Raw genomic sequence first — 24387 nt, forward strand, 5'->3', positions numbered from 1 at the left:
CACTGGGTCAGTCTCAGGGACAGACGACGACCGTGAGACCCTACGACCACGGACTGGTGGTTGTTTCAGACACTTGCGGGTGTCAGTGCTTACACCGGTCGGAACTTGCGAAGGTAGGTCCCCAAGGGACCCCTTCCTGGTGATAGAAGCTGAAGAAGTCTTACGGTTTTCCGGCTGGGAAGGGGGAACTGATGTCCCCTATGGTTTTGGGGGTGTTGCTCCTGAAGTAGATGGAGCAGGAGCAACAGGGAGTGAAGTGCCCCCCACAACCAAGGGAGCCGGTGAATTCTGACAGAACTGAGGTCGAACTGTAGGTGACGACACGGTAGAGGTTCGAACCGGTGCTGCAGCCGCGGCATAGGTGGATGTCACTGGCACAGGATGTAACCGCTCATATTTCCGCCTACCCTCGGGGTAGGTCAGGTGGTCCAGGGTCTTATATTCCATTATCTTCCTTTCTTTCTGGAATATCCTACAGTCCGGCGAGCAAGGGGAATGGTGTTCTCCGCAGTTAACACAGATAGGAGGTGGGGAACATGGAGTATTGGGATGCGAAGGACGTCCACAATCTCTACACGTGATGCTGGAAGTACAGCGAGATGACATGTGTCCGAACTTCCAGCATTTAAAACACCGCAACGGAGGAGGGATATATGGTTTCACATCACATCGGTAAACCATCACCTTAACCTTTTCGGGTAAGACATCACCCTCAAAGGCCAAGATGAAGGCACCTGTGGCCACCTGATTATCCCTCGGACCCTGATGGACGTGCTGGATGAAGTGAACACCTTGTCGTTCTAGGTTGGCGCGTAGTTCTTCGTCGGACTGTAGAAGAAGATCCCTGTGGAAAATAATACCCTGGATCATGTTTAAACTTTTATGGGGAGTGATGGTGACGGAAACATCCCCCAACTTGTTGCAAGTGAGCAACCTCCGTGACTGGGCAGACGATGCTGTTTTGATGAGAACTGACCCAGAGCGCATTTTGGACAAGCCCTCCACCTCCCCGAACTTGTCCTCTAAATGCTCCACAAAAAACTGAAGCTTGGTTGGCATAAAAGATTCACCATCAACCCGCGTACAGACAAGGTACTGGGGTGAATAATCTCCACTGCTGTCTTTAGCCATGCGTTCCTCCCGTGGAGTGGCCAGGGAGGGAAATGATCTCGGATTGTATTTCTTCCCGTTGAGGTTAGACCTCGATCGCTTAGAGACTGCTGATGGAGGCCCACCAGTGAGAGATGATGTACCACGCTTTATTGCGGGTCATCCGCCCTGATGCCACCCACTCCGACCAGGGGCTCTCCCCACGGGCGCCACCCAGCCGCAGCAAAGACCACCTGGCAGGATAGCCTTTGCCGGGAGTCCCGATGCCCGAGAGGGATAGGCATCTACTCCTCGGCATACGTGGGGAGGTAGCAGCTCAGGCATCAGCAGTGCGATCCCTGTGTAGTCAGGGGGCTACCACCAAGAGGGTACATGACAGCCCCACCACAACGGACTGGTTACCTTGCTGGATGTCGGGTGTCGAAATATCCATGTAGATCACGAGGGCAAAGATGGAAGTGCACAATGGAGGGAATGTATGCAACCCGGAACACACTGCAGCCAATGTGGCCGGAAGCTCGATGGAAATTCAACTCCATGACAATACCGGGTATGACAGATCTTAGAGCAAGATGGATATATAATCACCAAGTAAGGCGTCCTTCCCGAAATGGTACGCACTAACAGAAAATTTTGAAAGGTAGTGGTCAAACCCCTTAGGGGACTATCACATTAAGGCCGAAACGTTTGAGATTCCTTTTAGTCGCCTCTTACGACAGGCAGGAATACCGCGGGCCTATTCTTACCCCAGAACCCGCAGGGGGCAAAATGCTTTGTAGATGAACACCAGAGGAAGATTTAAACCTGAGCCCAGATGAAAGTTTTAAACAACCGTACATGTTTTCGATGTAATTCATTTTATTACAATTTTGTCCTTTATAATTATAGCACACTGCCCTCTTTATTTCTTCATTTAGTCAATTTTTCAATACCAATGAGTCTTCAATCTTCAACATGCACATAAAACAATGTAGCTGTACAGTTTGTTATTATTATTATTGTCATTGTTTTATCCTCTATGTGTGTGTGTGTGTGTGTGTGTGTGTGTGTGTGTATACTGTAGATCAAAAAAGGATTTGCCTGAAAGTTAGCAAAGTTCTCAATCTTGATGATGCAACATCTTCAGTTTTGGTAGTTGTTACTTTTACTCAAAAATTATTTACATTCTGCCAGGACTTTCCATACAATATTTATTTCACTACCACCCTTTTTCATTTCTCTTTCCTTCTACATTTTTATGATACGATATAAAACTTTTTCTGAATTCTTTTGCCCTTCTCAATTCTATTTTGTTTCTGACATGAAGCACATGTAGTTGCCTCCTGTCCATCACATCAACAATGCTTCCTATTTTCCTAGTGTCCTGTATTCAGAGTAGCAAATTGTTGTATGTTCTTTGTGTCTTTCTTTCCTTTTTTTCAAAGGCTTGCTCCATTTATGAATCAGGCTTGTTTTGCCCCTATCGGCTTTTTGGCTCTACTGCAGCTTCACCAGAGTCCTGTTAATTGCCACTTTTTAACATGTTATTGTAAAAGAAGAAAATAACTAGCTTCTACAATAACAGAAATTGAACACTTCTTGAGTGCTGATATTAAACATATAAAATCCATTTTCCTCAAGCTCACTTTTCGTCTGGCTAACAAGGGGAGGCCGTCAATTGTGAAATTCAGATTCGATTCATACTGCGCATATTAAAAGCTCATGGCCAGAGGTGTAATGTGGCAAAGCACCAAGATGCAGTTCTCAGCCGTTGTTGAGAAAATCGACAGTTAAAAGAAACCATTGCAGTGAAATACTCTCTACGATTAATTATTTTCTACAGCGTCGTGGCGCAGCGGTAAGCGCTCGGGTTCATAATCCGAAGGTCGCCGGATCGAATCTCACTCCATGCAACCTTTTTTTTTAGGATTTGTTTTTTGTAATTCAAATGTATATATAATTCCCGGCAATCAGTTGCAACAATTATGCATATAATAAGCTGTTGAAAGTCGTTTGTGGTGGAAAAACTGGCGACTTCGAACGTCATTATGTCCAAGGCCCACTGCTGCAGGTTTCTGGTAGTAACTTGCTGGAAGTTTTGTCGAGCTTATACGAAGCGATCATGCACCCATGAATCGATGGTAGAATATTTATCAAATTTGTTACCGCCACATTTGATTTGCTCTTCCCACCTGGATTAATAGTCCATATTTGTCAAACGAGAGCACCCCTTTTTTTGTAGTTTTGAGACTCCAACCTGGATGTTCTTTGGCCAGATTGACAGCTCTAATTTTGTAATCCAGAGAAATATAGTCGTACTCTTTTGTTTCTTCTTGTCCGGCTCGTATTCGTCTGATGATTTGTTGACAATGGGACTCGTTTCAACGTCTTCGTAGGCATTATTATCGTCGATTTCATCAATGTCTATCAGTTCCTCATCATGAACGAGGGTTTTTTTGGCATGCATTTGCAGCGTATTCTGGAACATTTCTTCCCCAATTACCATGGCTTCTTCGTTGATTGATGATGACGGTTCTGCGACGATGCCATTACTGTTACGAAGGAGGCTTTCAAAATACACCAACACATCTTTCAATTGTTGTTTCGCCACTTCACTGTGTATAGAATCTTCTTCGATCACATCACTTTCATGCGAAGGGCCCGGATCGCTCTCCAATTGTACCGCCTCCATTTTTCCGTTTGTTTAACAGGGTGTACCAAAGCTCTCACATACACATTGATTTTCGACGATGTTATAAGTTTGGCTAGGGACCGCATCTACCTTCTTTTGAAGTTAGCAGGCAACTACGCTGTTATGCGGCTGCTCGTTTCGGCCCACTCAACATCTGTCCTTCAAGTGTAACGAGCGAGTAACGGAGTTTATATTTCATACCTGCCACAGCAAATTTGGGTTCGTGGGGTATCTATTCTAATTCGAACGTTTGACTTACACTATACGTATTTGTTTCGGAATATCGTTTCTACGTCTTCCGTTAACTATACGTGGTAAACATTATGAAGACAATTAGTGAAATACAACTTTGTTTGCGGAAAACATAATGATGTTCAAAGTCGCCAGTTTTTCCATGACAAACGACTTTCAACAACTTATTATATGCATAATTGTTGCAACTGATTGCCGGGAATTATATATATATAAAATGTCTGCTTGTGTCTGTGTATGTGCGGATGGATATGTGTGTGTGTGCGTGAGTGTATACCTGTCCTTTTCTCCCCCTAAGGTAAGTCTTTCTGCTCCCGGGATTGGAATGACTCCTTACTCTCTCCCTTAAAACCCACATCCTTTCGTCTTTCCCTCTCCTTCCCTCTTTCCTGATGAAGCAACCGTTGGTTGCGAAAGCTTGAATTTTGTGTGTATATTTGTGTGTCTATCAACCTGCCAGCGCTTTCATTTGGTAAGTCACATCATCTTTGTTTTTAGATATATTTTTCCCACGTGGAATGTTTCCCTCGATGTGACTTACCATACAAAAGCGCTGGCAGGTCGATAGAAACAGTTGCTTCGTCAGGAAAGAGGGAAGGACAGGGAAAGATGAAAGGATGTGGGTTTTAAGGGAGAGGGTAAGGAGTCATTCCAATCCCGGGAGCGGAAAGACTTACCTTAGGTGGAAAAAAAGGACAGGTATACACTTGCACACACACACATTTTCCAATCCCGGGAGCGGAAAGACTTACCTTAGGTGGAAAAAAAGGACAGGTATACACTCGCACACACACATCCTTTCGTCTTTCCCTCTCCTTCCCTCTTTCCTGATGAAGCAACCGTTGGTTGCGAAAGCTAGAATTTTGTGTGTATATTTGTGTTTGTTTGTGTGTCTATCGACCTGCCAGCGCTTTTGTTTGGTAAGTCTCATCATCTTTGTTTTTTTATATATATATATATATATATATATATAAAATTGAATTACAAAAGACAAATCCTAAAAAAAAAAAAAAGGTTGCATGGAGTGAGATCCGATCCGGCGACCTTCGGATTACGAACCCGAGTGCTTACCGCTGCACCACGACGCTGTAGAAGATTATTAATCGTAGAGAGTATTTCACCGCAATGGTTTCTTTTAACTGTCGATTTTCTCAACAACGGCTGAGAACTGCATCTTGGTGCTTTGCCACATTACACCTCTGGCCATGAGCTTTTATTATGCGCAGTATGAATCGAATCTGAATTTCACAATTGGTGGTCTCCCCTTGTAAGTTAAAATGCATCACTGAGAAATCATCAAAGCATTTAACAGATCATAAAGATTATGAAAAAATATTAAATGATGTGTTCAGGTACCAGTTGGCTAAAAAACATCTTGTTCAAATATAGCAAGGAAAGTTGTGGCAGAATTTAAATAATTTAGGAGTAAAGGAGAACTACTGACTGAATAGTAGAAATGTTGAATTGTTGAGAGGCACACATAAAAACAAAAACTTTTCTAGCTTTCAGAAGAAATCCTCTGACGAACTACAGAAAACACACACACACACACACACACACACACACACACACACAGGTGTAATTAAATTGTGTGTGTCAAGTGGCTTGGGTAAGGAGAGAAAGTGGTGGAAAGGAGGAGGAGGAGGAGGAGGAGGAGGGGTTGGGAACAAGTAGCTAGCACATTCCTGTCCTGAACATTTGCTACCTCCTTTTAAGCCGCTTCTCCTCCTGTGCACCTTTTTCTCCCTCTACCCATCCCACCCAACACAGACCCCATAACAGTCCCCCTGCTCTACTGAACTGCAATCCCGGCTTTTAGTGTCCAGCCAGCACTTCTTCCGAAAGTTAGCAAAGTTTCCATCTTTTTTCTGTAACTATCAATGTCTCAAAATCTTGTACATATATTTATAATGATTATTTTAGATTGGAACAGGAAATGCTACTTGAAACAAACCTATCTGACCAGTTTCATGCGGAAAAGGTCAACAATATATTGGTCAGTAATCATAGTTGCATAGACGTATCACTTCAAACCTGTGAACTTTTGCTGTAGAAAATTAACTAGTTATGACAAACTTGGCTATACTATTCATTATAAGGTCATTATTGTTAATCTATTAGTCAGTAATCACAGTTACATAGACTCATCACTTCAAACCTGTGAACTTTTGCTGTAGAAAATTAACTAGTTATGACAAGCGTAGTTATACTATTCATTATAAGGTCATCACTGTTTTTAAAATTCTAGACTAAACTTTACCAGTATGAATCACTGATTAACTTTGTTAAAAAATAAGAACATAGAATATGGTTATGAAAAAGATCTTACTTGAATCCCTTTGTCTCTGGAGACAGGTACACTGGAGGAAGAGAGATTGGTATGCGGTGCCCGGCAGCAGCAACACAATCTTTATCTCTCAACCTTTTTTGTTCTTCAAAGATCTCTGGAACTGTGGAAGATGGTGAATGTGTTTTTTTGCTTTTCTTCTTCTGTGTTTCCACAACACGTAATGGAGGAGAATCTTTCAAAAGGCTCACTGCATCTGATTCCTGCCAAGATGTCTTTGGACTGTTTGCAGACATTTGTTTGCTGATTAGTTTTACCTGTGAAATTCAGTACTTTAATTCCATTATGCTGAAGACTGTGCAAGCAATCCAGAAACAACATATATTAACACACTATGTCATATTAAAATTACTATGTAATTTTAAGTATTAATTTCCTGATATGTCTTTATTTCCAAAATAGATGGTATTAATTGTATATACATAGTTACTATTAATTACTATTACAACAACCAGAAGTATAACATTTTTGCTTTCATAATTATGCAAGAATTGCTGACAGCAGCTGCTAAATAGCTATTTAATTTTTTGCTATTATTATTTTGTTACTACTTTATCTCCAACTAGCTGTTTTTATTGTTTTTCATTCATTTGTGACCAATTTTGAGGCTGTAGGTTTCATCTTCATGACTTTGCACATAAATACAAAATAAGTTACAGTAATGAACATAGACATTAAGATATAAAAGCATTTTACACCTACAACTCCCATTTTGGTTAACACCTTCAAAGGTAGACATATCCTTCAACAGGGGTTCAAATATTTATCATTGTGCTCATAAATGGGAAATATTCTACCCACCATCCTTCCCACAACTCCCAAAGAGGTACCTGCCACCTACCCCATCTACAGATCATTATATTATGCCATATCCACTCTCAGCTGTGGCACACATGCATCATATCACCATGCAAGACTCATGTTCAAGAGCTGTCTGGTACACTTGGCCCAGCAGATCCTACTCCAATTCCATCACAGGCTTATACTATCCCATCAGAGACAGGACTACTGGCAAAAGCCATCAATCATGGAGTGTCTTCAGTGTGATGTACAGTTGAGAGAACAATATTCAAATCACTCTCCAGTATTTTAAATAGTTTACATTTCAAATAGTTTTTTTACACAATTGTTTGTGATAATATTTGTTCTAAAAGTAATTTATTAGTGGATTTACATTCGTCTTTGACTATCTTGTAATGTTATTGTTTTGAAAGGTCTGTTATATGTGAGTGTGTTAATGTCTTGCATCAAAGTCTCTCAGTTGTGTGTGTTCACATTTTGTGGCAAGCAAATAGTGGTTGTAGTGGATCTGAAAAACTAAGTATTGATAAATTTGTTTGTACATTGTAGTCAGCTAATAATTTTAACAGTTTTCAACCAATGTTTCTTGGGAAGTAAGTGAAAAAAACCTTCAGGAAAGCTCTCACTTGTAGCATTCAGTTTTCACTGAGTGTACCAGTGGCTGCAGATTTTTTTTTTTTTTTTTTGTTGGCAACTGTCAAAGTTTTACCTTGAGGGGACAGGGGGGGGGGGGGAGGAGGTGGGGGAGGTTACAGTGGGGAAGCCATTGGTCATTCTAGGGAAAACTTCAGCAGGATATGTAGCAAAAATAAGTTAACAGAGAAGCATGAAAATAAAATCTGTGCTCTCCTGGTGCAGTTAGAAAATCATGAGAGGAACTAGATAGGATGAAGAGGGAGAAGGGGGTTTGGGAGCTGAAAGCTGGTACAAAGGTTGCTAGTAGAATGATGTATTCGGACTGTTTCACATGGTGTATCACTAATAGATCTGACTAACTGTTAAGTGTTTAATGTCTCCGCTAGAAAAGAGCGGATAACCAGTTGTTCGTTTCTCACTTGCACAATGAATTTGCAATCATTTAGTTCCAGTATGATGGAAATAGAGGAATTATGAGGCAAACCCAGACCCTCTGGCTATAATTGTGTACATTAACTTTTACTGTGTCTCCACTGCAACAGAAGTAGTTTTTTCCAATGGAAAACTGAGGTACACATTTGTGAATGTTCAGTATTTTCATCATATGCAAGTGGTGCCAAATTTTGGACATCACTATGAAAATATCAGCAAGTCAATACAGCAGTGCGCAGCAGCTCATGACCACTAGAATAAACAGGTGTGGTTAGTTCGCTATATTCTCCTGTTTAATTGAAAACCATTATTGTTATTTTGTACAATAATTATTGAATGATCATGTTATTACTCATTAAAATAGAGAATTTTTCATAATTAGTTATTTTAGTACATAAAATGAAGCCAAGTTTACAAAATATGTTTTGAAGATGGGTACATGGTTCAAATGGCTCTGAGCACTATGGGACTTAACTTCTGAGGTCATCTGTCCTCTAGAACTTAGAACTACTAACCTAAGGACATCACACACATCCATGCCCGAGGCAGGATTCGAACCTGCAACCATAGCGGTCACGCGTTTCCAGGCTGTAGCGCCTAGGACTGCTCGGCCACCCCGGCCAGCAATGGGTACATATTTTTGCATAAATCTTGCATATAAAATCATTAAAAAATCACCTAAGAGTATTACCACATAAAGAAAAATTTTCCTTCCTCTAGAAAAATTCAGGTCTGAAAGGGATAAACAAATTGTAAATCGAGCTCTGGAGAAATATTTGTCTGGTAAATGGATTAAGGACAGAAAAGTTCCACTGTGGTTTAGCAACAGAATTTGGAAAGTGCTGGGGAAGCAAAGGTTGTGGCACCCTCGATTTGAAAGAGAACACACAAATGATGCCTTGCAAAAATTGGTGGAGATTCGTGACTGTGAAAAGATCTATGCGTGCAGCATATAACAACTACCATCATCAATCACGAAGTGGGTCTAAGGCTTCTATCCACTTGCTCGATGACCAGTCTGGTGTGGCAGTGAAGATATCAAAACTTAAGACAAAATGTTAAATTCCATGTTTAAGAAATTGCTCACACAGGAGAATTGTACAAAAATGCCATCATTTGACCACTGTACTGAGTCCCGTATGGACGACATAGTAATAAGCATTCCTGGCATAGATAAACAATTGAAAGAGTTAAAAACAAATGAGCTGCCAAGTCCAGATGGAATCCCAATTCAGTTTCACAAGTAGTACCCCATGTCACTTGCCCCTTATTTAATTTGCATTTATTGTGAATCTCTCACAAAGTGCAAAGTCCCAAGTGATCAGAAAAAAGTTGAGGTGGCTCTTATATAAGATGGGTAAAAGAACGGACCCTCAAAATTATAAAACAATATCCTTAACGTTGGTTTGCTGCAGAATTTTAGAACATATTCTCAATTTGTATATAGTAAATATTCTAGGGACTGAAAAGCTTATGTGTAAGAATCGTAACAGTTTTAGAAAGCACAGCTCATGTGAATCTCAGCTTGCCCTTTTCTCATGTGATATTCTGCAAACTATGGATGAACAGCAATGAACAGATTACATATTTCTAGATCTCCATAATGCATTTGACACAGTACCCCACTGCAGGCTGATAATGAAGGTATGAGCATACAGAATAGGTTCCCAGATATGTAAGTCACTCATAGACTTAAGTAATAGAACCCAGTATTTTTGCCCTCGATGGCAAGTGCTCATCAAAGTCAAGAGTACTGTCAGGAGAGCCCCATGAAAGTGTGATACAGCTGCTACTACTTTCTACATACATAAATGATCTGGTGGAAGGGTGGGCATCTATCTATGGTTGTTTGTTGATCATGCTATGGTGTCAAAAATGAGTGACTGCAGGATGATACAAGACAACACAGATAAAATTTCTAGTTAATGTGATGAATGGCAGCTGGCTTTAAATATACAAAAACGTAAGTTTTGCAGATGAGTAGGAAAAACAAACACTTAACGTTCAGATACAGCAATAGCAGTGTCCTGTTTGATACAGTCATTTTGTTTAAATATCTGTGCATAACGTTACAAAGCGGTACAAAATTGAACAAGCATGTGTGGATTATGGCTGGGAAGAATGACTGACTTTGGTTAACTGGGAGAATTTTAGGAATGTGTGGTTCATCTGTAAAGGAGACCACATATAGGACACTAGTGCAACCTATTTTTGAGTAGTGGTCAAGTGTTTGTGATCCACACCAGGTCAGATTACAGGAAGACATCAAAGCAATTCAGAGGTAGGCTGCTAGATTTGTTACTGGGAGGTTCGAATAACATGCAAGTGTTACAGTGATGCTTTGGGAACTCAAATGGAAATCCCTAGAGAGAAGTTGACGTTATTTTCAAGGAATACTATTGAGAAAACTTAGAGAACCAGTGTTTGAAGCTGATTGCAGAATGATCCTACTGCCACCAACATACATTGTGCATAAGGACCATAAAGATAAGATACAAAGAATTAGGGCTCATATGGAGGCATACAGACAGTTGTTTTTCCCTTGTTCTATCTGTGAGTGGAACAGGAAAGAAAATGACTAGCAGTGGTACAGGGAACCTTCGGCCATGCACCATATGCTGGCTTGCAGAGTATGTATGTAGATGTAGATGTAGAGCAGTCTTCTGTAGCTGTAGGTGCAGGAAACATGCAGCAGACCTCAACAGTTAAGAAACCCAAGTCAGTTATAAATTCAGACAGAAAGGAGGAGGTTCTGCTGTTATGTACTTCTCATGGCAGAGGTGTAGGACAACAAATGCAGGAAGTTTTGGGGGAGAGAGTAACAGGTCGTCAACATTGTACAGCCTAGTGCATTATTGGTTCAGGTGACTTGTAACATATGTGAGTTATGCAGAAATTTTGCTAAAGAGGATAAGATAGTGATTGTGGATGGAGCTAGGAATAATCTTGATTGGGTCGGGGTGTATGACACAGGTGGTGACATGGAAAGATATTTACTCAAACTGATGGCACAAATCTGCGACTCATTCAGCTGTTTAAGTGTCATGATCAGTCTCATATTAATACGACTGTTAGGCATATTAACATAGGGCTTGAGAAGACACTGATGATGGAAGGTGTAGCTCACATTTCAGTGGTGTTAGATGAGTCTATTGATAGACTGGGCATCATAGCCACACCCAGCACCTCAATCAGTATGGGAAGCGGACATTGACAAAGCTTTTAGGTGATCGTGTAGTAGCGTGTGGTGGAACCACTCATGGGAAAATTCTTGTAGTAAATGGTGTTAGACTTGCACCTTTTTCTTTTAGTCTGGAGCCACCTGATATGTACCTTGCTTAAGGGACATCTCTCTAACAAAGGGTCCAACCTTCAAAAAAGATCAGGTATCAGAGTAATCAAGGAATTAGAGATAAAGTTAGTGAACTGTTTGCTGATTTAACAGACAGTATTGGTATGTCAGAGCAACACTTCAACAATGTGACAATTTGAGGCTTCCTAGACCAGGATATAGATTATATAGCTTCTTTCATAGAGCTCTTTGTGGAATGGAAGTGAAAAATGGTATTCACTTGAACCTATTGGCTTATCAAAGTACTGAACTCAATAGGTCATTGAATGTTGTGCAAGAGCAACTGAATACAGTGAAACTATGCTTTCACTTGTCATTACCTATAGGCCCCTTAACTCTGATTTCAAGGACATTTCTGTACAATCTAGGGAAAGTTGTTGGTTCACTTTATGGAAAGTATCAAAAATTAGTTGTACGTTGTGACTTTAATATTAATTTTGTAACAGACTGTGCAAGAAAGAAAATGATGTTAGATTTAAACACATAGCACCTGATGCAGACTGTTTCCTTTCCAACCAGAGTGCAGGGCAACAGTACCACACCTATAACCAACATGTTTTTTCATTCTTCACTCATATAGTTACACACTATTTAGAAATGTTAACAAAGAGCAACAAAGACTTTTTTAAACCTCAGGGGCGGGGGAGGGGGGGGGGGGGGGGGGAAGAAACAAAAAAGGAAAGGGGCCTTAAGGTGGAACCCCCAGTTGTGTGATGCCTGATAGCTTAATAATATATGTCTCTTTCCTAGTGACACTCACCGTCTCCTGTCAGATATATACAATCTGACCCATTTTGTAGAATATCCTATTACAATGTAATATTCTAATTTACTTGAAAGGGTACTGTGATCTACACAACTAAATGCCTTTAACAGGTCACAAAATATAGCAATAACCTGTAATTGATTGTCTAATGAATTAAATACATTCTCACTGTATGTGTAGATTGCCTTCTAACGCCTAAAGCTAAATTTCAGGAAAGGTAACAAACCATCTGACAACACAGTTAGTCAGAGTTCAGATTTCTAAAGGGTTCCGATACCGACCAGTAAACCTACCCAATGGATACACTTAAACTTTGATTGGATTTGAATATGCTGTAGTGTAGAGCAAAATAAGACACACACTTTTTTTTTTTTTTTTTTTTTTTTGTGCACATAAGGCCATTAAGGGTGTGAAACACTCCCTTGAAAGAAATTGAGTTTAATATTTCTGAATGAATACCACTGAAATGGCAAAACATACAAGAAAAAAATTTCAAATGAAATTCCTATGGTTTTTAATGTACATTACAACTGTACACTTAGGTTTGTGAAAAAAGTAATTTTTTTTTTTTTTTTTTTTAATCCATTCCTCCCCTCATCCGCAGATGGGGGTTTAGGATTCTGGGTGTTTAGGAATGATTCCTCTAGATGGTCCAGGAATAGGTTGGCATAAGACAGTGCCATGCAGGTGCCCATAGATGTACCCCAGGTTTGTTTGTAGGTAATGCCTTCAAAGGAGAAGTAGTTGGGGACGAGCATATAGTTGGTAATGGCGACTAGGGAGGAGGTTCTTGGATTGGAATCCGTTGGGTGTTGGGAGAGGTAGTGTTCAATAGCAGTATAGCCATGGGCATTAGCAATGTTAGTGTGGAGGGAGATGGCGTCCATAGTGATGACCAGGGCACAATTACTTCTCCTTTGAAGACATTACCTACAAACAAATCAGGGAGGGAGGAAGGGAGGCTGAATGGACTTTTTCAACACCAAAGGTATGAGACAACTGCAATTTCATAAATGGCTCTGAGCACTATGCGACTTAACTTCTGAGGTCATCAGTCGCCTAGAACTTAGAACTAATTAAACCTAACTAACCTAAGGACATCACACACATCCATGCCCGAGGCAGGATTCGAACCTGTGACCATAGCGGTCGCTCGGCTCCAGACTGTAGCGCCCAGAACCGCACGGCCACTCCGGCCGGCGCAATTTCATAATAGGAGTCACAAGCAGGATCACAGTTTTTAAAGCAAAAGTGAACAGATGTCTCACATTTACATGGTTTCTTTTCAATGTAACCACTCTTGTACAGTGCATATTTGAAAAGGTTGAAGAAAACTGAATCAGGATCACAGTTTTTAAAGCAAAACAGATGTCTCACATTTCCATGGTTTCTGTTCAATCTAAACACTCTTGTACAGTACATATTTGAAAAGGTTGAAGAAAACTGAATATGAATGAGGGATTGAATTTTTAGAATATTATTTCTTAAATGCAAGTTAATATTGTAATTATACAGTATAATTAACCTGAATAATGTTTCAGGAAATTTTCCACTGCTGAAATGTATAGATGTCTAATGGCTTAATCATGATGGTTGTTCCTGCAGGAATCATTAAAATATTCACCTCCTTTCCATGTTTATCAATGGTGTTTAATTTTTTCCTTTTGTACAGCCTATGAATCTAGACACAAGACTGATTTTTCATTTGCATTAGGTATATAAATTTGTTCAAACCACTTCCTTATGAACTCTGATGTAAATTTACCAAACATAAATGCGAACACAAGGATATTATCTACTTTGTGTAAATATTTTCCAACTTTCAGGACACTGTTGCCATTTTTTTTAAAGTTTATTCGATGAGAACATTAAATGTCTGCTTGCAGGTATAATGGGCTGCATTGTGTAACTGTGTGATAAGGCATTCAGGGATTCCGCTAGAATTTCTGACTTTTGACATTTGTCTGAAGGATAATGTTTGTCTTGCATGCAGTTCCAAACTGATATATGAATGGTCATAATTATACACTCTGGCCGTTCCAATCATTGCAATTTTTAATTTTACTGCCTCCACAAATTCTTAAACTTTTCCCCTCAATTTTTCTTTATTTGCTATTTGCACTTGAGTGATGAATTTATCAATTTTCCTTGATACAATCTGGTGTTTTACTTTAAAATTATGCATCCATTTTGAGGAAGCCTTGAACAAACACTGTGATAAATTAACATCATTCCTCACTTGTAAAGCCCATCTCTTTATATCTAGATGATGTATTGGTATTGATTTGTCCATGGCAATTTGAAATTTATCTAATACATACTTGTAAATACCTAACAACTTTTCATTTATTGTCCCATATTCAGCAATTTGTACTTCATACTTCCAAAAAAATATCACTTTTTCAAAAAATCTAGTTGCACTATTGTAATGTAAATTAAAAAAATGATACAACTTTTATTTGAAGTTTGTTCTTTATATCTGTTGTCGTTTCAACAGTATTCATTCATAAATATTAAACCCAAATTTTTTCAAGGATGTTTTTCAGCCTCTTAATGGTCATACAGGCACCTACAAAAAATACTTGTCTCTTATTTTGCTCTGCACTACAGCATATTCAAAGCCAATTAAAATTGAAGTGTATCCCTTGGGTAGGTTTACTTGTCAATATCAGAGCCCTTTAGAAATCCAAATGTGACTTTAACAGTGTATTATGTGTTGTCAGAGGGTAATTTTCCAATATTTTCAAGAATGGTGGCAAAAATGAAAATGTATGTAAATTTGACGGTATTTATATATCTGCTTTCCTAGCTGAAAGCTTAAAACCATCCACATAATATTTCAATGATAAATGACTAGTTACACTGCTAACTTAAAAGTTGCTAAACTCAGAAGCACACTCTTTAAATAACTTTGTTGATTTTTTATTGTAACCAACAGCACTTTTTGATTTTAAAAATTTTATGGTGGACATTTCTTCTACTCATCAAACGAATTCACAGTTGCGAATAAGGACTACCATCAGCTGTAGAATGGAAGGACAACAATGAAAATTTGTGCCAGATCGGGACTCGCTTACCGCGAGCGGTCACCTCACCATTTGGCTATTCATGCTGACGGCCAGACCCAAACTTCCATACGTCGTAAAGCATGCGTCTATGAATACGCAGAATAACACAGGCATTGAAATATTGTATTTCTTCTACTGTTTGGTGAAAGTCATATTCATATTACTGAAGTTATTTGTAATGTCTGATCTGAGATATTACATGGTATCTCCTACTAAACCTGATGACACCATCCTGTCAGTAACAGTTATAAAACATTTGTTAAAAAGTTTTGCAACACTGAACACATCTATTACCAATGTACCATTTACTCTTCATGCTATCTGGTCTTCTTCATGCTGGTTATACCAATCTCTTCCTACACTATACCCAATATTGTCTTTATTTTGTTACCTGATGCAATTACCTTTTCCTTGTGATGCACCTTATTTGAAGCCTGTTTCACCAGCTTTAATATTTTGTGTATATCTTGTAATGAGCTACAGCATAAACATCAGAACTCTTTAACTCTTTCTAGTGAGTAGATACAGTTTCCTTTTTGTCTTACATGATGCCTTTATTTCTCGAGTATTCCATGGCTTCTTGGTAGGCTTTGGTTTAATCTGGATTAGTTTTTGAGGAAAACAGTTTTCAAATAATGTAAGGACAATATTAATAAAAGTGTTCCATTTTGCCATAAGTTCTGTATACATCACTCCATTTCATGTTTTTGAGAAGTGTCCTTAAACGATCAATTTCTGGCTTACTAACTACTTCCTAGAATTCAGATTCAGTAGATTTTATATCCCGTTCAATACACACTGAAGTGCTGAAGAAACTGGAATAGGCATGCATAATCAAATACAGAGTTGTGTAAACAGGCAGAATACTGTGCTGCGATAGGCAACGCCTATTTAAGACAACAAGTGTCCCAGGCAGTTGTTAGATCAGTTACTGCTGCAACAACGGCAGGTTATCAAGATTTAAGTGAGTTTGAGCATGGTGTCATTGTTAGCACATGAGCGATGGGACACAGCATCTCTGAGGTAGCAATGAAGAGGGTATTTTCCCATACAACCATTACACGAGTATACCAGGAATATCAGGAATCTGGTAAAACATCAAATCTCCAACATCGCTGTGGCCGGAAAAAGATCCTGCACGAACAGGACCAACAACGACTAAAGAGAATCGTCAATGTGACAGAAGTGCAACCCTTCCACAAATTGCTGCAGATTTCATTGCTGAGCCATCAACAAGAGTCAGCATGCAAACCATTCAACAAAACATCATCGATATGGGCTTCCGGAGCTGAAAGCCCACTTGTGTACCCTTGATGACTGCTTGACACAAAGCTTTACGCCTTGCCTGAGCCCATCAGCACCAACATTGGACTGTTGTTGACTGGAAACATGTGGCCTGATCAGATGAGTCTCGTTCCAAACTGTATGCATGGATGGTCATGTATGGTATGGAGAAAACCTCATAAAATCCATGGATCCTGCACATCATCAGAGGACTGTTCAAGCTGGCAGGGCTCTGAAACGGTGTGGGGAGTGTGCAGCTTGAGTCATATGGTACCCCTGATATGTATAGATATGACTCTGACAGGTGACATGTACATAAGCATCCTGTCTGATCACCTGCATCCATTCATGTCCACTGTGAATTCCAACGGATTTGGGCATTTCCAGCAGGACAACGTGACAGCTCACACGTCCAGAATTGCTCCAGAGTGGCCCCAGGAACATTCTTCTGAGTTTAAAGAATTCTGCTGGCCACCAAACTCCCCAAACATGAACATTATTGAGCATATCTGGGAGGCCCTGCAACATGCTGTTCAGAAGTGTTCTTCACCCCCTCGTTCTCTTACAGATTTATGGATAGCCCTGCAGGATCCATGATGTCGATTCCTTCCAGCACTAATTCTGACATTAGTCCAGTCCATACCTCGTCATGTTGTGGCACCTCTGCATGCTCTTGGGGGCTCTACATGGTAATAGGCATGCATATCAGTTTCTTTGCCTCTTCAGTGTAAAAATTTATAAAAGGGAACTGCATGTTATATTCTGAGACCCCACTGATTATTGGTTTCATAATAGGCCTATAATTTTATTCATTAGACCTGTCTATTAAGGTATTGTCCATGGCTGTTTGTGTGCAATTATCTACCCCCTATTTGGGAAGTTTATAGTAGGAATTAAGTTGAATGTTGGTGTTATTGACCTTAGTAATTCTTACTGGAAGATTTTTAAGAAAATATACATTAAAATCACACACAACCACCATATATTTTTTCTGTTAAATAGCCCAGTGAAGCTGCAAGGTGATTTATCAACATATTAAATTTACCTGCAGATATTTGGCATGCACTCACTATTATGAACAATTTATTAGGGAATTCTAATTCTGTCACAAATGCTTTCATATGCTGCTCTAGGCAAAATTTATGAATGACTATGTTCTTAAGTTCATGTCAATACATGGTGAATGCAACAATTTCCCTTCCTCCTTTTCTGCTCTACAAAAGTGAGATGCTAACCTAAATCCTGTAACACTTAACACATCTATACCAGTGGTCATATGATGATTATAGAGACAGATTATGCCAACTGGGTTGGATGACTAATTCATCAATGCAGATAAGTTATTTATTAATTTTAGTCCTTGAATATTTTGCTGCATTAAAGATAGCAGGCATTTTGCACCGACTGACAGATAAAATTGGTTGGACATAAAATTTCTACTTATTGCTGAAACTTTTTAACAAACAGTTGCTGGTGCCTGAGGCAATATGACACAATTATGCTATTTTTTAAAATTCTTTTTTTATCTGAGAGTTTGTTTCAATACTAACCATTCTTAAAACTTAGTTTGTTTCTGTCTTTTCTAACCTAAAAAGGTGCTGCTCTTGCACCAGTAAGTGCTAGTATCTTGCCACTCATGACCATGACACCCCCTCTCCAAAAAAAGTTTCTGCTATAGGCCCAGCCAGTTTACCCTTCCCTTTCCAGTTGAGGTGAAAGTCACACCTAGTATTATCATACCAACTGACAGAATCAGCAGGAACCATGGCGATATGTGACCCTGCATCTGACATAAGCAGCTGTTCCAGCTCCAAATTAATTCTCCTGACAGAAAAGTTCCAATGAGGTTTGTCATACCACCTCAGAACAGATACAAACTCAACATTGGTACGTCACAACACTGATGCAATCTTTACCTGGTCATACACTATACCGTGTACAGCATCTCTGTCAGTACTACTGTCCAGCCCACCAAGCCCACCAGCTGACACCACATAGTCTCCCCTGGTGAAGTCTTTGCAAAGTGATCCTAAATCCTCTGCCACCTGCTCCAAATCAGTACTAGGTTTTTAAAAAATGGTGACTTGGTATTCTGATCCTAGTGCATCTCACAAAAATTGGCCTACACCTCTAGCATGAGAACTGCCTAACCATGAAACTTTCTCTCTCTTTACTGACTTCTGTACATTCTTTCTTTTCAATTTATTGGCGAAAGTTTGTTGAATCCTGGCTAAATCTACATCTGACTGAGGCTCATCAGTTTCTAACTGAGGCAAAAGGCCATTCCTATTTTTCACATTCACCACAAAGCTGTCAGATAAAGTTCTAAACCTGTTCCTTCTGTTTGCTTTTGCCAGTTTCCAACTCTCTATGCCTTTCTCCCTCCTTAACCTGAGTAGATCTTTCCCAGACTTGTCTAATTTAGCATGAAGGACAGCAATTTTCTGCTTCAGTTACAGTCATCCCAATGGAAAGAAACTACTGTATCCATCATACCAAACCTGGCAACTAACAATTCTACAGCTAGTCAGGCACTTTTCGCTCATGAAAAAATAATACTTTAGTAAGAATGAGTCAGTTAAATTACCAAGAAACAAGGAAACACATTTAAAAAAATTAGACCTGTACACAGCTATATGTAACTACACTACTAATGCAAAGTTCCTGGATTAAACAACTTAAAATTTACACTATTTTCTGGAAATAAGACCTTAATAAGGAAGGCTACACTGTACGTAAATTGCAGGAATGGAAAAATGAACAACTGAGCAAGATTTTGTTAGTTTACTGCACCAAAACGCAAGCAAAAATATGACTGTAACCCGATTTCATGATATTTTCGCATTTTCTGATATAATATGAGTGAGGTCTTTAATAGTAATATTAAAAAAAAACATACTAAGGTGTATATTTAGTGAATAATCTCTACTAAATTAACTGTTATTACAATCTAAACAACTTATCTTTAGGAGAGCACAATAATTTGCGCATCTTCCCTGGTGCGTGGCTGCCAACTTTAACAATTCGTTTCTGAATGTATAAAGTGAATTAAATAAAAACTTAGTTTCTACAGGGAGTCATATAACTTTCTTACAAAATTGCTTTCCAAGAATGCTGTCTGAAATACACCTCCCTGATACTGACAAGGGGGAGATTGAGACAATAATTAAATTGTGGAAGACTAACAACTCTTACAGAGAGGGATATTGAAGATTACTGTTAAAATTTCTTGAATTCTTGTAGTAGCTTTCTGAAAATGGATACAGCACAATACTGCACAAGAGGCAAGGAGGTGCAAAACACTGCCTATGTTAGTCTGTTGCTTAATGACATTTGTAATTTGTTCTTTAGAAATGGTCAGTTTCTTATGCAATTAAAGTAATCAATAGTGGAAAAGCTTTACTACACACACACACACACACACACACACACACACACGAGAGAGAGAGAGAGAGAGAGAGAGAGAGAGAGAGAGAGAGAGAGAGAGAGAGAGAAGCCTATTTCAGTGGGATTGGTGTTTGCAAAAGTTACTGAAAAGGTTGCATATACAAGGGGAATTGATCACTCCAGTTCACATAATTCACTGTTCAACATACAGTTTGGTTTCAGACATGGTTTTTCAACTGTAAATGCTATATTCTCTTTTCTCTGTGATGTGTTGGATTAAACAAAAAGCTGCAAACACTAGACATCTTCCTTGGTTTAATTAAGGTTTTTAATAATGCTGATCACAAAATACTGTTGCAGAAGTTGGACCATTAGGTAATAAGAGGAGTAGTTCACAATTGGTTCTTCTCATACTGTATGAGGTGTGACTATAAAATAACAGGAGTGTTGCTCTCTCAAAGTCAGTACACATGTGCCAAACACAAATAAGCAAGAGCTGTGAAGTGTGAACTCTTCTCCACCAGATGTGGCATCTGTGGTGTCTGTAGGCAGATCAGTGTGGCTGTGGCCTTCATTTGTGTAAGAGTTGTTATTTTGTTTAGCTGAGAAAATGATAAGTGTAATAATAAAGTAACGAACTGTAATGATGTTTCACATGAAACATGGGAAAACTGTTAGATAAACATATCTTTTACTAAATGAAGTGTATGGTAAAAACTGTTTATCACGTATGCGAATTTTTAAGTGATTGAAGCTTTTTTAAGATGGGCGAGAAGACGCTGAAGGTGATTCGTGTTCGTTATACCCTTCAACGTAAAAAACTGATGAAAATATTGAAAAAGTACGTGGTCATATTGCATCTGACTTTTGCTTGGGTAGTCAATTGTTTGCTGAAACTGTAGGAACTGACAAAGAATGGGTAAGGCAAATTTTATATAACCAGTTTCACATGAGAAAAGTGTGAGGGAACCAACTCATGAAAATGTTTGTACTGGCAGTTTTTATACCACTGCAAATGAACATAATTTCTTGGAAAGAGTGATAACATGTAACGAATTTTGGTTTTATCATCCAGAAACAAAGTGACAATCTGTGCATTGGATGAGCCCATCTTCAACAAGAGCGAAAAAATGTTTGATTGAGCAAAACAAGATTCAAAGTGAAGATGACTGTTTTTTTGAAATTCATGGAATTGTGTATCCTTACTGGGTTATTGAAAGTCAAACTACTAGTGAACATTACTACCTTGAGGTTCCTGCTCAATTCCGCGAGAAAATAAGAAAAAAATTACCCAAACTGTGGAAGAAGTAGTTTTGTGTTCTGCATCCGTCTTGGGTTCTGCATCAAGACTATGTACTGGCTCACACCACATTGTCTGTTAAAAGGTTTCTAGCGAAGCATAGCATCCCAGTCTTAGACCACCTGCCTTATTCACCTGGCCAAACATCATGTGACTTATATATTCCCTACAAGTCAAATCTGCATTAAAGGAACCAAATTTCAGTCCATTAAAGCTGTGAAAGAACAGCATGTGTCTTCAAGAGGCTCAGAGTGGAAGACTTCCAGCACTGTTTCCATCAATGGAAAATGGGCATGGAGCCTTGTACGGATAGAGGGAGTCCCATTATTTTACAGCCATATCTCATACTATAAGAACAGACAGCGAAACCTCGTTCTCCCTAGTAATGAGAACAGCTGTGAAGTGGCATCTGATTGGGGCATGATAAAGTGGGGGCTGAAGGGGCTGCTACTGTTTCTTCTATATAAAAATGATATGCCTCCTAGTGACAGGTAATTCTAAAATATTTCTGTTCATTTATAAGACTAGATGGTAGTGAAGGATGTTGAATTCAACACAGGTAATGCATCAAATGGTGCAATTCAAGACATAAATTCATGGATAATACAAAATAAAGTAATGCCAAATCACAGTAAGACCTAGTTTTTACTGTTTCTGCAACAAAATTCAACAAAAACTGACATTTTGATTACACAGAATAGGTATATAGTAAGTGAGCCTAAACAGTTCAAATTTATTCGTGTTCAGAGAGATTGCAAGCTGCCACAGAAAGCCCATATTTAGGATATTGTTCAAAAAGTGGATGCTGTTATATTTATCGTTAGAGTGCTATCTGCAATAAGTGATAGTTCAACATGAAAATTAGTCTACTTTGCTTATTTTCATGACATACTGCATTATATTCTGGGGTAACTGTTCCCACTTAAAAATGAAATTTTTGGCTCAGAAACAGTCAGTTAACAAAGAGATAGAGGGGCTGGCCAGTACTTACCTCAGCTCAGTACAGCTGATAGATACACAAAAAACAGAACCAAAAATTTACGTTCCTAGCTTTCGGAACAAATGTTCCTTCAGCAGGAAGGAGAGAGGGGAAAGAAAGGGAAGAAGGGAAAGTGGATCCAGTTACTCACAACCCAGGTTATGAAACAACAGGGAGAGGAAAACAGTGAGGGTAGCAAGGATGGAGGCGTGGTTGTCAGAGAGAAACCAAAGATATTCTGCTGTAAGTACTGTGCCAGCTTCAAACCAAAGAGGATGCATACAGAAGTAAAGAGGTATATAGTATAAAGACAAACACAACTATGTAGGATGAAAAGATGCGTGAATGGCTAAAGAGGAAAGGGAAAGAGGAGAAGACTGAAGAGTAAATGGGAGTGAGGTTGTTTAACGTAGGTTCAGTTCAGGGGGATGGCGGGATGAAAGGATGTGTTGGAGTGCAAGTTCCCTTCTCCGCAGTTCAGAGGGACTGGTGTTGGGTGGGAGAAGCCAAATGGCACATACGGTGTATCAGGTTCCTAAGTCCCTAGAATTATGATGGAGGGCATGCTCCGCTACTGGGTATTGGACATCTCCTAGGCGGACAGTTCGTCTGTGTCCGTTCATGTGCTCAGCCAGTTTAGTTGTTGTCATACCGATGTAAAAGGCTGTGCAGTGCAGGAATGTCAGCTGATAAATGACATGTGTAGTTTCACACATGGCCCTGCCTTGAATTGCATATGTTTTACCAGTAGCAGGGCTGGAGTAGGTGGTTGTGGGGGCATGCATGGGGCAGGTTTTGCAGTGGGGTCGGTTACAAGGGTAGGAACCGCTGGGTAGGGAAGGTAGTCTGGGAATATTGTAGGGTTTAACAAGGATGTTACGGAGGTTAGGGGGGCGACGAAAGGCAACTCTGGGTGGTGTGGGGAGAACTTTGTCAAGGGATGAACTCATTTCAGGGGTTGACTTGAGAATGTCATATCCCTGGCGGAGTAATTTGTTGATGTATTCGAGTCCAGGATAATATTGGGTGACGAGGGGGATGCTTCTGTGTGGTCTGGGGGTAGGAAAATTGTTGTTGGATGGGGAGGAATGTATTGCTCGGGAGATGTGTTTGTAGACAAGGTCTGCAGGATAGTTGCGGGAGAGGAAAGCACTGGTCAGGTTATTGGTGTAATTGTTGAGGGACTCGTCACTGGAGCAGATACGTTTGCCACGAATACCTAGGCTGTAGAGAAGGGAGCGTTTGATGTGGAATGGATGGCAGCTATCAAAGTGAAGCTACTGTTGTTTGTTTGTGGGTTTGATATGGACAGAGGTGTGGATGTGAGCTTCAGCAAGATGAAGGTCAACATCCAGGAAGGTGGCTTGGGTTTTGGATAAAGACCAGGTGAAATTCAGATTTGAAAAGGAGTTGAGGTTATGGAGGAAATTAAGGAGTGTTTCTTCACCATGAGTCCAGACCACAAAGATGTCATCTATAAACCTATACCAGGCCAGGGGAAGCAGCTGTTGGGTCTTCAGGAAAGCTTCCTCCATGTGGCCCATGAAGAGATTGGCATAGGACGGAGCCATCCTGGTTCCCATGGTCGTTCCCCTGATTTGTTAGTAGGTCTGGCCTTCAAAAGTGAAGTAATTATGGGTGAGGATGAAGTTGGTAAGTGTGATAAGGAACGAGGGTTTTGGAAGTTCTTCGGGTGGGCATTGGGAGAGGTAGTGGTCAAGGGCAGAGAGACCATGGGTATGTGGGATGTTTGTGTAAAGGGATGAAGCATCTATGGTGACAAGAAAGGTTTCAGGTGGGAGAGGAGTGGGAATGGATTTGAGGCGTTCTAGGAAGTGGTTTGTGTCTTTGATGTAAGATGGGAGTCTGCGGGTGATAGGTTGGAGGTGTTGGTCTACCAGAGCTCAGATATGTTCTGCTGGGGCTTTGAAGCCTGCTACAATGGGACGGCCAGGATGGTTCTCTTTGTGGATTTTGGGTAATAGATAGAAGGTAGGGGTAC

General features: G+C 39.8%; 1 protein-coding gene across 3 annotated transcripts in view; it reads right to left on the reverse strand.

Annotated features, from left to right (window-relative positions):
• Positions 1 to 24387, reverse strand: part of LOC124788088 (tetratricopeptide repeat protein 17) — a 337226-nt gene that overhangs the window by 148112 nt on the left and 164727 nt on the right. For all 3 annotated transcript variants that reach the window (XR_007016058.1, XM_047255188.1, XM_047255189.1), the window contains exon 9: positions 6363 to 6637. Coding sequence is in view for 2 of the 3 variants with exons in the window: in XM_047255188.1 (XP_047111144.1) it covers positions 6363 to 6637 (275 nt within the window). In the remaining variant the exon portion in view is untranslated. The remainder of the gene's footprint in view (positions 1 to 6362; positions 6638 to 24387) is intronic.

The sequence above is a fragment of the Schistocerca piceifrons genome, chromosome 3 (genome assembly GCF_021461385.2).
Source record: "Schistocerca piceifrons isolate TAMUIC-IGC-003096 chromosome 3, iqSchPice1.1, whole genome shotgun sequence".
NCBI classification, from domain to species: Eukaryota; Metazoa; Arthropoda; class Insecta; order Orthoptera; family Acrididae; genus Schistocerca; species Schistocerca piceifrons.